At 46.9% G+C, this 16,620-nt stretch overlaps 1 protein-coding gene across 3 annotated transcripts in view; it reads left to right on the plus strand.

The window, feature by feature from the left end:
* SLC67A1 (solute carrier family 67 member 1) overlaps positions 1 to 16,620 on the plus strand; it is a 1,118,404-nt gene that overhangs the window by 738,770 nt on the left and 363,014 nt on the right. For all 3 annotated transcript variants that reach the window (XM_078682895.1, XM_078682893.1, XM_078682894.1), the window contains exon 6: positions 4,573 to 4,682. In XM_078682895.1, coding sequence (XP_078539021.1) covers positions 4,573 to 4,682 — 110 coding nt within the window. The remainder of the gene's footprint in view (positions 1 to 4,572; positions 4,683 to 16,620) is intronic.

The raw sequence follows: 16,620 nt of genomic DNA on the forward strand, positions 1-16,620 counted from the left end.
GTGCAAGGCATGACAAATACATATTTACACAGAAGAAGCTGTGGATTCACATAATGCCTGCACCTTTGCGAACACAAAAGAATAGTATGACTCACAAAATAAATGCATACAGAGCCAAAATTGTCATCCCTGTACTGCATAAAAGCATTGCCCACAAAAAAGCAAAAAAAATACTTCAGGTTGCTATCTAATAAAATTCATCATCTCCCAAAACCCCAAAAGGAAGACTTGCATGGCAGATGCACCGTCACTCCCGTCTCGACTGAATAGCATCGTTACATGGCCTAAAATGTCTGGTATCCAATAGAGCCGGGTTTCCCTGATATCTGCCTCTGCCATTTGGTCATGCGCCTGTTGTGCTATCTCTCATTGATCGCAGTGCCCCCCGAAGCTTCTGAGCTTAAATAAACAAATAACTGTGCCAAAATTCAGCAATGATGTAGTTCCAGACTAAAATCACACTGTACAAGATGGCTGATTCAATTTCATGTCTAAAAAAGCTATATACAATGACTGTGCCCACATATGTGGTGAATTTAGCATTTGTTTTTATATAGTGGGCTATGGTTTGGGTCTGTGTGTTGTGTTTTTAGATATAATGGTTATGACCTTTTAAAAACCATAGTATTACCAGACATTAGATTAGAGGGTCCAAGTCACTCTTTGTGAAATGGTGTTCGTGGTCTAAGGTTCTGGTTCTGCTTTTATACTGTAGTACACCTAATGTGGTTGTGATGAGATTGGATGGTCACACTTACTTTTCTTCATATAATGTTGCTTTCACCTTGCTGGCTTGCAGTGAATTGTAAAAAGTGATTCAACTTTACGGTCATCCTTTTAAGGGTGCCAATTGCCAGCTTTTCAATAAGAAGACCAATTGAATGTAAAGTAGGAACCAATGGGTGTGTTTGGGAAATTATACAAAGAAAGCACCCTTGTTGGTCACTGATTGCTTTGTTGGTCACTGATTGATTAGGGTATGAGCAGAGCTACCCCATTGGGGTCACTTAACATATCAGAATCACCATGGGTTAACCACTGTTCTACTATATACTAGTGGCTCTTCTTGCATGAGTGACTCCGACCCTTACGTTGTGTGTTGTGCTATTGCAAATCTGTGCGAGTTACCACCGGTCACTTTGACAGTGGTATGGAATGCTTTGGGTGCCCACAAAGGGTTATCATAGGAGACATTGATACACTTTGTAGATCTAATCCTTCCAGAGTGGCAGCGTTCCGATTTGCTAACAACATCTTGGGGACATTCTGAAAGCTTCACCGGGAATGCAATCTGCCCATCGCTTACCGTTGGCTTTGTGGTTTGTAACTCACATTTGCTTGCTTTCTGTTTAATGGCTTTTTTCGTTTTAGGCTATCCAGCTTGAGTTCGTCCCTTCCCTTGCCCAAATCCCATTTACTGTATTCTTCCACCAGTACTAAATTTTTGTAAACACACCTTTAAACCTTGTTCTTATCTTGTCACATTTGCTCTGCAATCAAAGATAGAGGTCAAATGGCATGCTATGTCGTCCAGGAAGCTTGGTGTTTACTTTACTTTCTCTGACTTCAAAATGAGAGGACTTATGTGACAATTATGCTGGCTTCTTGGGGTGTGCTCAGAGTTCTGAAAAACTTCGCAAAGCGGCACAGAGTTTTTCCTCCTACGTGGCTCATCAACATTATATCACACACTAGACCACCACTTGGCGAGATTTCTCAACACAGGGTGGTCTCAGCAGGTCGCTACCACTCACGTTGAGAAACCTGCCGCTTGAGCAGATAGAAGCAGCGCCCTTTTGCCTTGCGTGCTGTGCCATTCACACTGATTTTACAGTGCAGGCCAAACTCCCAGCGCTAAAAATCAGCACCAGAACCGCAACTTACTGCACTCTGGCGCTCGCTGAACTCTGCGTAGTGAGACAGAGTTTTTTCTGCATAGCAGAGCTCCCAAACTCCTCCCAGGCCTGATGCTGTACGATGTGATTTTTTCTAGCACAAAACAATATGTAAAGATTTGTAAATGAGCTGTACAGATACTACAGAATATAGAAAGCACAAATGAAGCACATTTTCTGGTAAATTTGAAGTGTGGTGGAAACAAATATTTTAATACTATCAAAACAAATCAATACACTAGTTGATGACATTTCCACCCATTATCGTTTGTACTCTGTATACTTTTATCTGTAAAACTGTATGCCTGTGCAAATGTAATGGTCATTTCAATTGAAGTTGTGTTTCCTGTAATGGCAGTGCGCTACCACACCATGCATACTCCACTTTATCCCACTCCGCTCTACTCTGCACCACTCCACACCACTGCAATCTACTCTGCACCACTCCAAGCCATTCAACGCCTCTCTCTCTTCTCTACACCACTCTATGCCAATTCACTCTACAGCATACTACTCTATTATGCACCACTGCAGTCTACGCCAATTTACTCTAAGCCACTCTAATCTACTCTGCACCACTGCACTCTACTCCAATTTTACCACTTCACTCTACTCCACTTCACTCTACTCTGAAACAATCTAGTATACGCCACTCTATTCAACTCTGAGCCATTCCACTCAATACTACTCCATGCCACTGCAATCTACCCTGTGTCCCTCCACTGCACTCTACCCTGCTGCACTACACCCACTGCACTCCACTTCATTCCACGACACTGCACTATGTGCCAATCTAATTGGCACCACTCTCTGCCTCTGCACTCTAGACTAATGCACTCTATGCACTCTACACCACTGCACTCTGACACACTACTCTACAGCACTGCACTCTCTGCCACTGAACTCTGTGCCACTCTACTCTGAACCCTTCTACTCTGCCACTGCACTCTACACCACTCTATGCCAATGCACCCTACGCCACTCTAATCTACTCTGCACCACTGCACTTTATGGCACTGCACTGTACGCCACTTCACTCTTTGCCTTTCTACTCTGCATCACTTTACTCTATGACAGTGCACTCTACCCCACTCTACTTTGCACCCCTGCTCTCTTTGCCATTGCACTTCTGTACTCTGCACCACTCTAGCATAAGCCACTACACTGTGCGCCACTGCACTGTACAACACCACACTCTCCAACACTACACTCTGCAAGACTGCACTCTCCAAGACTGCACTCTCCGCTACTGACCTTGCCACTCTACTCTGCACCGCTGCAATCTATGCTTCAGCTCTTTACACCGCTGCACTCTGTACCACTCAACTCTTGCCACTCTACACAAATGCACTCTATTCCACTACACTCTACATTGCTCTACACTGTTATGCACCACTTTACTCCATGACACTGCACGTGACACCACTCTACTGTATGCCCACTCTACACCTATGCACTCTACCCTGCACCACTCCACTCTACGCCACTTTACTCTAGTCAGAAACAATCTACTCTACGCCACTGCACTCCACTCTGTGCCACTATACATCACTATACTCTACACCAATGGACTCTGCACCACTTAAACATATGCACTAAATGCCACTCTACTCTGCACCACTGTACTTTACACTAATTACCTCCAGTCCACTCTACGACACTCCACTCCACAATACTCCACTCTGATGTTCTACTTCACTCTCTGACATTCTACTCAACTCTATACTACTCTATGACACTACTTCACTCTACAACACTCAATACACCTCCCTTCATGCCACTTTACTCCACTCGATTCTGCAACACACTACTCTATGCTACTCTACACCACTACTCTCCATTCTATGCCTCTTGACTCTACTCTACAACACTCAACTCTACAACACTGTACTCCACTCCACGACAAGCTGCTCTGCTCTACGTACCTTTAGAACACTCTACGCAACACACTATACGCCACTCCACTCTGCCCTGAAACGCCCTATGCCACGTCACTCTGCAACACTCTACTCCTCTCTAGCACTCCATTCTATGCCCTTCCACTACCTCCATGAGACTCCACAACACTCTGCACAACTCTTCTCTATTCCACTCCATGACACTCCACTTCCACTCTACACCACTCTACGACTTTCTATGCCACTCCATAATACTCCAATCTACACTCCAGTTTACGACACTCTGCTCCCCTTTATTCCACTAACTTTTAGCCATGCTAAACAGAAGCCACACTGGTGTACAACATGACTAAGACCAACGCTTGTTTTGTTCTTTTTTGTTTTAGTCCAGATGAAGAGAACGATGGTTGAGGCCCATCTTTAGAAGATAAAAAATGAGGAGGGTTAGGAACGACTAATTGATGAGCTGTGAACTATTTATGATGAGTTTTATGGAGTTAGAAAGGTTGAGATATATATGTGCGTGAAACTTAATGCAAGGCTTCTGTGGGTGTGGATGGAGAGGAGGTCACGTGTTGCTAGCGTGTGTTCTCTCTGTTCAAGTGCAGCTAGGTGCAGATGTATGTAGGTTTTCGTGTTTCATATTGTAATGAATCAAGAGCCAGCACAGACCAAGTGAAACACATTGTTCCTATCACAGTTACGAAGGCTGTCGGAAAACGCAGTATTCATATTTCACAGTTCTATAAGTTAATTATTGTATTCCTTTCTTTAAACAGGCTGCAGTTTCCAACATTCGTTGCTCTGACAATAAATCTTCTGTGCATCCCGGCTGTACTGGTTTACATCCCACCCCGGACGGAGCCAGATGAACCCGGGACCCAAACGAGTAAGTGTGAGAGGCAGTGATGTGGTGTGGAGGCTGATCGAAGCTTCTATCGGTATGCTGCTGTTACTGCTATAGTTGTGTGCTTGGCAGAGGTGCCGAGGGATATACAATGGTTGTTCAAGAGGGTGGCGCAAATGTGAAGGAAGCACACATACATATTGTGGGGCAGATTTACAATTACTGGCGCATCCCTGCATATCAGCAGGGATGCGCCAGTAATTGTGCACCGCAGCTCCGCCACCCATGATGCTCCGCATTATAAATGCGTGACGCATCTGTGCCGTAAAGGTGGCGCATTGCTGAAGTTGCGTCGCAAGCGCGACGCAGCTCCAGCAATGCTCTGGGGGGGCCTATTCTTCCAATGCTGCGTCAAGCCTTACGCCTGCTTCAAGCAGGCGTAGGGTTTTGACGCAGCATTGGCCTAAAAGTGACTGAGTGAAATCTTGGAGATTTCACTCAGCCACTTATAGGAGGCGTTCCTGCGCCGGAATGCCCCCCCCCCCCCTGCGCAGGAAAGCCTATATGTGGCGCAGGGCTTTACAATGTGACGCATCTCCCAGATGCGTCACGTTGTAAGTACCCCGCACCATGACGCAGGATTTGCGCGCTGCTGCGTCACAAAAGTGACGCAACAGCGGCGTAAATGAGGCGCAAGGGGCTTGTAAATCTGCCCCTGTGTGTATTTAGTTATGCATATTGTACAGTTGTGGAGTGTCTCCGGTATGAGATGGAGGAAAGCTCTTCACTACCAATCCTCACACACAGCTTTGATGTATGGATTCACACCGCCGCAGGCATCCACTGAGCCAGTGTGAACTTCCCAGTGTGCACCTCTGCATTGGGAGCCTGTCCCTGCACGGTGCAGCATTGCTGATGCGCCCCCTCATTCCTTTGATAATTACAATATCAAGACCCGTACACTTTCGACTGTAATTCATACGCAATGTTAGATATTATTTACCTCTTATCTTTCAGACCACTCAAGGAATCCCGTAACCGTGGCACGCTTTACCATGCTTTCTTCTTTATCTAACGTGTTGTCTTAGCAGACATAGTATGCAGCCCTCCCAGTGCATCAATAAAGCCGCCCCTCAATGTAACCACAACAAAACCCCTCACGGGCTGGAAGCAAACCAGAGTAAACCTGTTACCACAGCGCCTCTGTGTGCGCGAGATAAATTATACTGCACGCGGCCCATGTTTGATCCCGTCATCTGCTAAAATATTACCTTGTACTAGATAAACACACCCCTCCAGTGCGCAGGAACATAAAATGAGCGTGATAAACTAAGCACACGGTGAGATCTGATGCCAGCCAGGACAAACACCACATTTCATAATAAAACAACCCTGTTGCTGCCAAAAAATAAAGGCACACAGGGTAGCAACATTAGTGAAGATAGAGGGTAATCTCTCCCACCAACCGGCTCCTTTGAACCCTGCACTACACATTTCTTATCCTACCCGTGCCAAGCAAAGCTACCCTACACCAACGATACCCATCACCAGCTACAGTCCTGAGCGGTTTATTCGTGCCAAGGGATTTCTTGATTGGTGGAGCACAAATCTTTGTTGTTGGCAGCCTCCTTAACCTGAAAAGCCTACATTTCCCAAAGCCCAGCTTGGATGTTGATAGTGGGTTAAATCTCTTCTTACCTCATGGATGTTCTGCACAGAACTCTGCAAATCCTTTATTTAGATAGATCCCTTTTGAGGAGTCAATTCCGATATCGGTCGGAAGGGCTCCGAATCGGATTCAGGTTTGCTGAATACGATCCGGAGCTCTTGTTTCCGACCAATTTGGACACACTTCTGGACGACCCAGTACGATGCCTGAAAACCGTTAGGGCTGTCCGACTCGGTTCCGAACGTCATTCGGACAGGTCGAGCCTTTCTGGAGCCGATTCGTATAGCTCTATGGACTCGGTTTCAGAGCGAGTGAGTACGATGACCAATTTTGACAGACTTTCCGATTTGGTTAGCCCGGAACAAAACTGCTGTCAGAATCGGTCTTTGGGGTCCCATAGCAGACCCCCCTTCACCCGGGGCCCTTCGAAACGGGGCCGTGGGGGGGTACCCATGGGTCCCTTCTTCCCAATCATGCACAGTGTGGCAGGCACCATGGGGTGCCCACCACAGGGTGCACAATTTCCCCCATCCTCCACTTTCTTCAATGGGAACCCTGTATTAACGTTCAAAACACAGGCTCCGATTGAAGTCAATGGGGGTCCGACCAAATCCTATCCGGATGCATACGGATGCATCCAAATTGTTCGGTCGGACTCCCCCGATCCGAGTTGTATGGAAAGCATTCCGGAAACGATTCGTTCATTATGATTTCCGAATGAGATCGGAATCGGGCCCTGATGAGTATTTACCTACAAATAACACTGCTGGAAGTGTCTGGCAAGTTATTTGCAGAAAGCATTTTAGAAAAGAGTCTAGATCACTAGACCAACTGCAATCCTATGCAGATTAAATCTTTTAAAAATGAACATTTCCAAAAGCAAAAAGCATAATTCAAAGACAATACATTTTCGCAGGTACTTGGGGGTTGGTGGAAGCGTAAGTGGTCGAAAACTATTTATACTTGGGGAAGACATTCAGTCCTAACCTACTTGAGAAGGTTCTATAATGCTCACAGGAGGAGACACTTTGCCACACTCATTATGTTTTGCCTAAAATGTCTGCCCAGTCTGTGGTATGCAATGGAGATTGTGGGAACTGATCATTGGGCTTTCATGAACACTGTTGAGGGTAAAATTCTCCATAAACTTTGTGGGTTGAACTGCTTGGTCTCTGTAAGTGCGCTTCGTTTGGAAATTGGCCTAACCAGCACATGTGTTGTGCCTGATGGCTATCATCCGCTGAGCGACTTGAGCACGTAGAAAGTGAAACTGAAATGAGCCTTAAGGCTCATTTCAGTTTTGGTTTCTGTGAAATAACGTCAGCGCAACCTGTGCGCTGATCGTCATTTCACAGGAACGGGGGTAGGGGGGCCTCGGGAGCTGGGGAAGCTCTTCCCCAGCTCCCGAGGCTTTAGGGGAGAAAAAGAAATCCCTCTGGTGCCTGCACCAGAGGGATTTCCTGTGCTATGTGCCAGGACACCGGGGAGCCATCCTGCGCACACAAGCACTTTTGCGCACGACTGCTCTCGGTTGAGTGCACACAGAAGGGGTTAAGGAACTCTCTGCGGATGTGCCAGCAGAGCTAGGGTTAAAAATCTACAGCTAGGCACTTTGCATAAAAAAAGGGTCAGTTTTCACTGTGAAATGTGGTGTGTCCACATTGCGTTTTTGGCCGTTTCCTGTCACGGGCACCAGGCCTACCCACACAAGTGAGGTACCATTTTTATTGGAAGACTTTGGGGAACGTGGGGTGGGTGGAATTCTGTGGATTCATGCAGATTCCATAACTTTCCACCACAGAAATGTGAGGGAAATGTGTGTTTTTGGTAAAATGTTAGGTTTGCATGGGATTCTGGGTAACAGAACCTGGAGAGAGCTAGTCAAGTCACCGCATCCTGGATTCCTCCGGGTATCTAGTTTTCAAAAATGTATAGGTTTGCTGGGTTTCCGTAGGTGCTTGCAGAGTTAGGGTTTAAAATCTTCAGCTGGGCACTTTGCAAAAAAAGTGTCAGTTTCCACTGTGAAAATGTGGTGTGTCCATGTTGCATTTTGGTCAGTTTCCTGTCGCGGGCACTAGGCCTACCCACACAAGTGAGGTACAATTTCTCTGAAGACTTTGGGGAATGCGGGGTGGGTCGCATTTTGTGGATCCACGCAGATTCCAGAACTTTCCACCACAGAAATGTGAGGAAATTTGTTTTTTGTTTTTTTACAGATTTTCAGGTTTGCAAGGTATTCTGGGTAACAGAACCTGATGAGAGCCTGTCAAGTCACCCCATCCTGGATTTCCCTGGGTGTCTAGTTTTCAAAAATGTATAGGTTTGCTAGGTTTTCCTATGTGCCGGCAGAGCTAGGGTTCAAAATCTACAGCTAGGCACTTTGCAAAAAAAGGGTCAGTTTTCGCTGTAAAAATAAAGTGGGTCCACGTTGCGTTTTGAGCCGTTTCCTGTCGCAGGCACAAAGCCTACGCACACAAGTGAGGTGCCATTTTTATAAGAAGACTTGGGGTAACACAGAATTGTAGAGCAACTCTTATTACCTGTTGACTGTCGATGCATTTCTGCCTTCCAAATGAAAGACAATGTGTAAAAAAGAAGTCATTTTGAAAAATGACCTATAATTCTCATGCTAGTATGGGTACTCACAATTTCACAAATGTGCAAATATCTACTGTTTTTAAAGTCTATATTTTGTTCCAATTTCAGAAATACATAGGTGTCTTTCATACCGATTTTTCCATTTATATATTTTCCCAAATTAATTGCTATATACCTGGTACATAATAAAATGCCATTGCAAGACACTGCTCAGGTATTGGCTCTGGGTTCATCGGGTTCTTGGTGAACCTACAGGTCCTATATATCCCCACAACCAGAAAAGTCCAGCGGATGTAACAGTATATTGTTTTCAAACAGCTGTCATAATTAGAAGAAGCTACAAGTGAAAACGTTTACACAAATGGCATTAGTTTTTTTCAACTAATTTTCAATTTTTCCTATATTCAACTGTTAGTTTCTATAAAGAAACCGTGAAGGATCTACACAAACGACCCATTGCTAAATTCAGAATGTTGTCTACTTTTCTAAACTGTATAGGTTTCCAGGATCCATTACTGCTTTCAAACTCATTTCTACAGTTAACTGGAAGGATGTTGAGAGCACAATAAACAGCAAAAATAGGCCCAGAAAAATGCCAAAACTGGGTAAACATTTTTGGTTTTCTGACAAAAGTCTGCTTGTCCCTGAAAGCTGGGAAAATGATGATTTCAACCCCATAACCCCTTTGTTGATACCATTTGCAGGGAAAAACCAGACAGACGCTTTCATCTGTAGCCCTTTTTTCCAATGTTTCCCAATAAAAACAAAATGTAGCTATATTTTGGCTAAATTCTGGGTCCCCTCCAGGGGAATCCACAAACCCTGGGTACCTTCAGAATCCCCATGATGTTGTAAGAAAAGGACGCAAATTTGGCGTGGATACCTTATGTGGTCAAAAGGTTACAGGGGCATAAGCGGGAACTACCCCAAATAGCCAATAAAAGGCTTCGCACAGGGGGGGAAAAGGCCTAGCAGCGAAGGGGTTAAGAAAGCTTCTCCAGAGAGACATATTCATAAAGCAGCTACCAGAGAGCATCTTCAGGGAAATTTTATCAGTGCCCTAGTTCTATTTAAATTAAAGCATGACACACTAGGGCCTTGCCTTGTCTGGAATTTAAAGCTTTTTTTAAGGGCTCAAGTCCAGAGTTACGCATGCAATTAGATATGGCCCGATGCTTTCGCCAGATTAGGAATAAATGGGTCCGATTCTCACGCACTATAAAACAAATGCAGCCTTATTTGAGTTGGAATATATAGCACAAAGTTTGCTGTTTGTTTTTACTTATTAAACTTAAAAGGCTGCCATTAAGGAGTGTGACGGGAGCTTGGGATATCAAGAAAAATGAAAGATTTTGCCCCCTATCCTCAAAAGGAATCCAGCACCTAGATCGTGCAGTTTTCGTCTGCCCTGTGTTATATTTGCAACAACTCAAGTTTTTAAAACCATTATTTATATGTAGTGAGATTTCCATTGTACATGAATCACACTGCCTTTTAATTAATCCGCCATATGAAACTGTTGCGAATTATTTTATTTTTTAAGATGTTTTTAATTTATATCAAGGTTGCACAATATGCGGTTTTCAATCAACAAATTTAAGGATTTTATACTGATGAATTCAACCAAATTAAATGATATAGTATGATGATTGTCATTTTAAGAACCTTGTTTTGCAACCTGGTTAGAAGGGTTATTTATTTTTGTGACTATGTAATCTTTTTATGTTGTGGTCTCAGATTTGGGACCTAAATCAATAAAAACATTCATTTTTCCATTCTGTTTGCTGGTGCTACAGCATGCACTTTGTCTACAGGCTACTCTCCACAAAATAGCATTTTTAGGTAATGGAAACTTTGCTAGATTGCATCCCTGATTAAAATATAAACGTCTTCCTGGGTACACTTAAGCTTCCTGTGCTCTGCTGAGTATACCCTAATTGTTGCTGTGTGACCTCCTGGCTTTAACCTTCTTCCTGACTTGCCATGACTTTTAATACATCTACACCAATATGTCTTGTTCACAGCACTGTTTTAAGGTTGAGAGAGGTTTGAGTGGTATGCGGGCAATTGTTCATTTCATATAAGAGATGACAATTTCCTATTAAGTACTATAGAACTTCAGATCTTTCTCACCCTATACCGCTCTCAATATATCCTCTACCTCAACTCTCTAACCCATCTCAAACCTCTTTCTACTACTCTTTCCAATGCACTACCCTGTTTCTCCCCCTATACCTCTATCAATGTATCCTTTCTTTACCTTCACTCTCTCATTCATCCCAAACCCCATACCACTACTATGATCACAAAATAACCCTTTATAGACTAATCACTACTCTACCTCTCCTTGCATCATCTCATACCTCTTTTACTATTCTGATCCCCAAAAATAAACCTTTCTAAACCCTTCTCTCTGACTCTTCCCCCTCCACCTCCCTTTTACTCATCCCAAGCCTCCTCCTACTGCAATGAGCTCCAAAACACCCCTCCACTATCCTTTTCAATACAAACAATAGACTAACGTGTCCACCACTCAAATTAATTTCATACTTCACTATACTAATTCACCCAGTGGCGTCACTAGGGGGTGCGGGGGGTGCGGACCGCACCGGGTGACACCCTCACATGGGGGTGACACCATCTGGTTGCGCCCCCCCCCCCCCAGCAGGCCTCTGTACATCAGTGGCGTCACTAGGGGGGTGCGGGGGGTGCGGACCGCACCGGGTGACACCCTCACTTGGGGGTGACACCATCTGGTTGCGCCCCCCCCAGCAGGCCTCTGTACATGGCACCCCCTGCAACGCACCCGAAGGCCTCAGAGAGACTCGATCCGCTTTAAAAACAACAGCGAACAGAGATATTTTCTCACCTATTCGAATTAAAATGTTCTCATTAGCTAAAGTTTGAAAAGTGTAGTAATGAGGGGCCCCCGCCATTTATATGGAAAAAGACACAGTGCTAAAGAGGGGGGCCGGGGAGGGGGGTATTAACCGCTTGGAAATTAGCTTTTACTTTAGCTGTTTCATATCGTAAAATTCTCACGTCTACAAACTCGCTGGTGCCTTGTACACAGATTTCTTTTTGCATCTTGAAAAGCTTTAAAAGAGAAACCACATGAAAGCGGCAGAGAGTGTAAATGGGGGGGGGGGGTCCTGCCCCCCCCCCCCCCCCGGGGTTTAATGTGCGAGAGAGAGGGAGCTAGAGGGAGTAAGAAGACAGAGAGAGAGAGAGTTAGAGTGAGAAAGACAGAGAGAGAGGGAGCTAGAGTGAGAAAGACAGAGAGAGAGGGAGCTAGAGGGAGTAAGACAGAGAGAGGGAGACAGAGGTAGCTAGAGGAAGTAAGACAGAGAGAGAGAGGGAGCTAGACAGAGAGAGGGAGCTAGAGGGAGTACGATAGAGAGAGAGGGAGCTAGAGGGAGCAATCAGAGAGAGAGGGAGCAAGACAGAGAGAGAGGGAGCTAGAGGGAATAAGAGAGAGGGAGCTAGAGGGAGCAAGACAGAGAGAGAGGGCGCTAGAGGGAGTAAGACAGAGAGAGAGGGAGACAGAGGGAGCTAGAGGGAGTAAGACAGAGAGAGAGAGGGAGCTAGACAGAGACAGAGGGAGCTAGAGGGAGTAAGACAGAGAGAGAGGGAGCTCGAGGGAGCTAGACAGAGAGAGGGAGCTAGAGGGAGTAAGACAGAGAGAGAGGGAGCTAGAGGGAGCTAGACAGAGAGAGGGAGCTAGAGGGAGTAAGACAGAGAGAGAGGGAGTCAGAGGGAGCTAGAGGGAGCAATACAGAGAGAGAGGGAGCTAGACAGAGAGAGGGAGCTAGAGGGAGGAAGACAGAGAGAGGAGCTAGAGGGAGTACGACAGAGAGAGAGGGAGTTAGAGGGAGTAAGACAGAGAGAGAGAGGGAGCTAGAGGGAGTAAGACCGAGAGAGAGGGAGACAGAGGGAGCTAGAGGGAGCAAGAGAGAGGGAGCTAAAGTGAGCTACACAGAGAGAGGGAGCTAGAGGGAGTAAGACAGAGAGAGAGGGAGCTAGAGAGAGTAAGACAGCGAGAGAGGGAGCTAGACAGAGAGAGGGAGCTAGAGGGAGTAAGATAGAGAGAGAGGGAGCTACAGGGAGCTAGAGCAAGCAAGACAGAGAGAGAGGGAGCTAGAGGGAGTAAGAGAGAGAGAAGGAGCTAGAGGGAGCAAGACAGAGTGAGAGGGAGCTAGAGGGAGTAAGAGAGAGAGAGGGAGCTAGAGGGAATAAGAGAGAGAGCGGGAGCTAGAGGGAGTAAGAGAGAGAGTGGGAGCTAGAGAGAATAAGACAGAGAGAGGGAGCTAGATGGAGTAAGACAGAGAGAGAGGGAGCAAGAGGGAGTAAGACAGAGAGAGAGGGAGGTAGAAGGAGTAAGAGAGGGAGCTAGAGGGAGCAAGGCAGAGAGAGGGAGCTAGAGGGAGTAAGACAGAGAGAGAGGGAGCTAGAGGGAGTAAGGCAGAGAGGGAGCTAGAGGGAGTAAGGCAGAGAGAGAGGGAGACAGAGGGAGCTAGAGGGAGTAAGACAGAGAGAGGGAGCTAGACAGAGAGAGGGAGCTAGAGGGAGTAAGACAGTACATAGCACCGTACATTTCCGACAGAGGTGGTCCATGCGGTAAGTCATGAGGGGGTGACACCATGAGTTACCCGCACCGGGTGACACCAACCCCAGTGACGCCACTGCTGTACATGGCACCCCCTGCACCGCACCCGAAGGCCTCGGAGAGATTCGATCCGCTTTAAAAACAACAGCGAACCAAGATATTTTCTCACCTATTCGAATTAAAATGTTCTCATTAGTTAAAGTTTGAAAAGTGTAGTAATGAGGGGCCCCCGCCATTTATATGGAAAAAGACACGGTGCTAAAGAGGGGGGGCCGGGGAGGGGGGGTATTAACCGCTTGGAAATTAGCTTTTACTTTAGCTGTTTCATATCGTAAAATTCTCACGTCTACAAACTCGCTGGTGCCTTGTACACAGATTTCTTTTTGCATCTTGAAAAGCTTTAAAAGAGAAACCACATGAAAGCGGCAGAGAGTGTAAAAGGGGGGGGGTCCTGCCCCCCCCCCCCCCGGGGTTTAATGTGCGAGAGAGAGGGAGCTAGAGGGAGTAAGAAGACAGAGAGAGAGAGAGAGAGTTAGAGTGAGAAAGACAGAGAGAGAGGGAGCTAGAGTGAGAAAGACAGAGAGAGAGGGAGCTAGAGAGAGTAAGACAGAGAGAGGGAGACAGAGGTAGCTAGAGGAAGTAAGACAGAGAGAGAGAGGGAGCTAGACAGAGAGAGGGAGCTAGAGGGAGTACGATAGAGAGAGAGGGAGCTAGAGGGAGCAAGACAGAGAGAGAGGGAGCAAGACAGAGAGAGAGGGAGCTAGAGGGAATAAGAGAGAGGGAGCTAGAGGGAGCAAGACAGAGAGAGAGGGCGCTAGAGGGAGTAAGACAGAGAGAGGGAGCTAGAGGGAGTAAGACAGAGAGAGAGGGAGACAGAGGGAGCTAGAGGGAGTAAGACAGAGAGAGAGAGGGAGCTAGACAGAGACAGAGGGCGCTAGAGGGAGTAAGACAGAGAGAGAGGGAGCTCGAGGGAGCTAGACAGAGAGAGGGAGCTAGAGGGAGTAAGACAGAGAGAGAGGGAGCTAGAGGGAGCTAGACAGAGAGAGGGAGCTAGAGGGAGTAAGACAGAGAGAGAGGGAGTCAGAGGGAGATACAGGGAGCAAGACAGAGAGAGAGGGAGCTAGACAGAGAGAGGGAGCTAGAGGGAGTAAGATAGAGAGAGAGGAAGCTAAAGGGAGTAAGACAGAGAGAGAGGGAGCTAGAGGGAGTGAGAGGGAGCTAGAGGGAGGAAGACAGAGAGAGGAGCTAGAGGGAGTACGACAGAGAGAGAGGGAGTTAGAGGGAGTAAGACAGAGAGAGAGGGAGCTAGAGGGAGTAAGACCGAGAGAGAGGGAGGGAGCTAGACAGAGAGAGGGAGCTAGAGGGAGTACGATAGAGAGAGAGGGAACAAGACAGAGAGAGAGGGAGCTAGAGGGAATAAGAGAGAGGGAGCTAGAGGGAGTAAGACAGAGAGAGAGGGCGCTAGAGTGAGTAAGACAGAGAGAGAGGGAGCTAGAGGGAGTAAGACAGAGAGAGAGGGAGACAGAGGGAGCTAGAGGGAGTAAGACAGAGAGAGAGAGGGAGCTAGACAGAGACAGAGGGAGCTAGAGGGAGTAAGACAGAGAGAGAGGGATCTCGAGGGAGCTAGACAGAGAGAGGGAGCTAGAGGGAGTAAGACAGAGAGAGAGGGAGCTAGAGGGAGCTAGACAGAGAGAGGGAGCTAGAGGGAGTAAGACAGAGAGAGAGGGAGTCAGAGGGAGCCAGAGGGAGCAAGACAGAAAGAGAGGGAGCTAGACAGAGAGAGGGAGCTAGAGGGAGTAAGATAGAGAGAGAGGGAGCTAGAGGGAGTAAGACACAGAGAGAGGGAGTCAGAGGGAGCTAGAGGGAGCAAGACAGAGAGAGAGGGAGCTAGACAGAGAGAGGGAGCTAGAGGGAGTAAGATAGAGAGAGAGGGAGCTAAAGGGAGTAAGACAGAGAGGGAGCTAGAGGGAGTGAGAGGGAGCTAGAGGGAGGAAGACAGAGAGAGGAGCTAGAGGGAGTACGACAGAGAGAGAGGGAGTTAGAGGGAGTAAGACAGAGATAGAGGGAGCTAGAGGGAGTAAGACCGAGAGAGAGGGAGACAGAGGGAGCTAGAGGGAGCAAGAGAGAGGGAGCTATAGTGAGCTAGACAGAGAGAGGGAGCTAGAGGGAGTAAGACAGAGAGAGAGGGAGCTAGAGAGAGTAACACAGCGAGAGAGGGAGCTAGACAGAGAGAGGGAGCTAGAGGGAGTAAGATAGAGAGAGAGGGAGCTACAGGGAGCTAGAGCGAGCAAGACAGAGAGAGAGGGAGCTACAGGGAGTAAGAGAGAGAGAAGGAGCTAGAGGGAGCAATACAGAGTGAGAGGGAGCTAGAGGGAGTAAGAGAGAGAGAGGGAGCTAGAGGGAATAAGAGAGAGAGCGGGAGCTAGAGGGAGTAAGAGAGAGAGTAGGAGCTAGATAGAATAAGACAGAGAGATGGAGCTAGAGGGAGTAAGACAGAGAGAGAGGGAGCAAGAGGGAGTAAGACAGAGAGAGAGGGAGGTAGAAGGAGTAAGAGAGGGAGAGAGGGAGCTAGAGGGAGCAAGACAGAGAGAGGGAGCTAGAGGGAGTAAGACAGAGAGAGAGGGAGCTAGAGGGAGTAAGGGAGAGAGAGGGAGCTAGAGGGAGTAAGGCAGAGAGAGAGGGAGACAGAGGGAGCTAGAGGGAGTAAGACAGAGAGAGGGAGCTAGACAGAGAGAGGGAGCAAGAGGGAGTAAGACAGTACATAGCACCGTACATTTCCGACAGAGGTGGTCCATGCGGTAAGTCATGAGGGGGTGACACCATGAGTTACCCGCACCGGGTGACACCAACCCCAGTGACGCCACTGATTCACCACTAATCATTTGTGGGTTCTGGAGTAGCGTGCTTCTCACCGAAAAAGTGCGTTAACACCTCATCAGGGGTAGCACGCGCAATACAAAAGCAAACCTTTTCCCCTCTTCTTTCCCTCCGCTATCCTTCTCAATCCAAATAACTGACTAACATATCCACCACTCAAATTACTTTTATATTTCACCATACTAATTCACCACTAATCCTTTGTGGGTTCCGGAGTAGCGTGCTACTCG

This window comes from Lissotriton helveticus, chromosome 3_1 (assembly GCF_964261635.1).
Source record: "Lissotriton helveticus chromosome 3_1, aLisHel1.1, whole genome shotgun sequence".
NCBI classification, from domain to species: domain Eukaryota; kingdom Metazoa; phylum Chordata; class Amphibia; order Caudata; family Salamandridae; genus Lissotriton; species Lissotriton helveticus.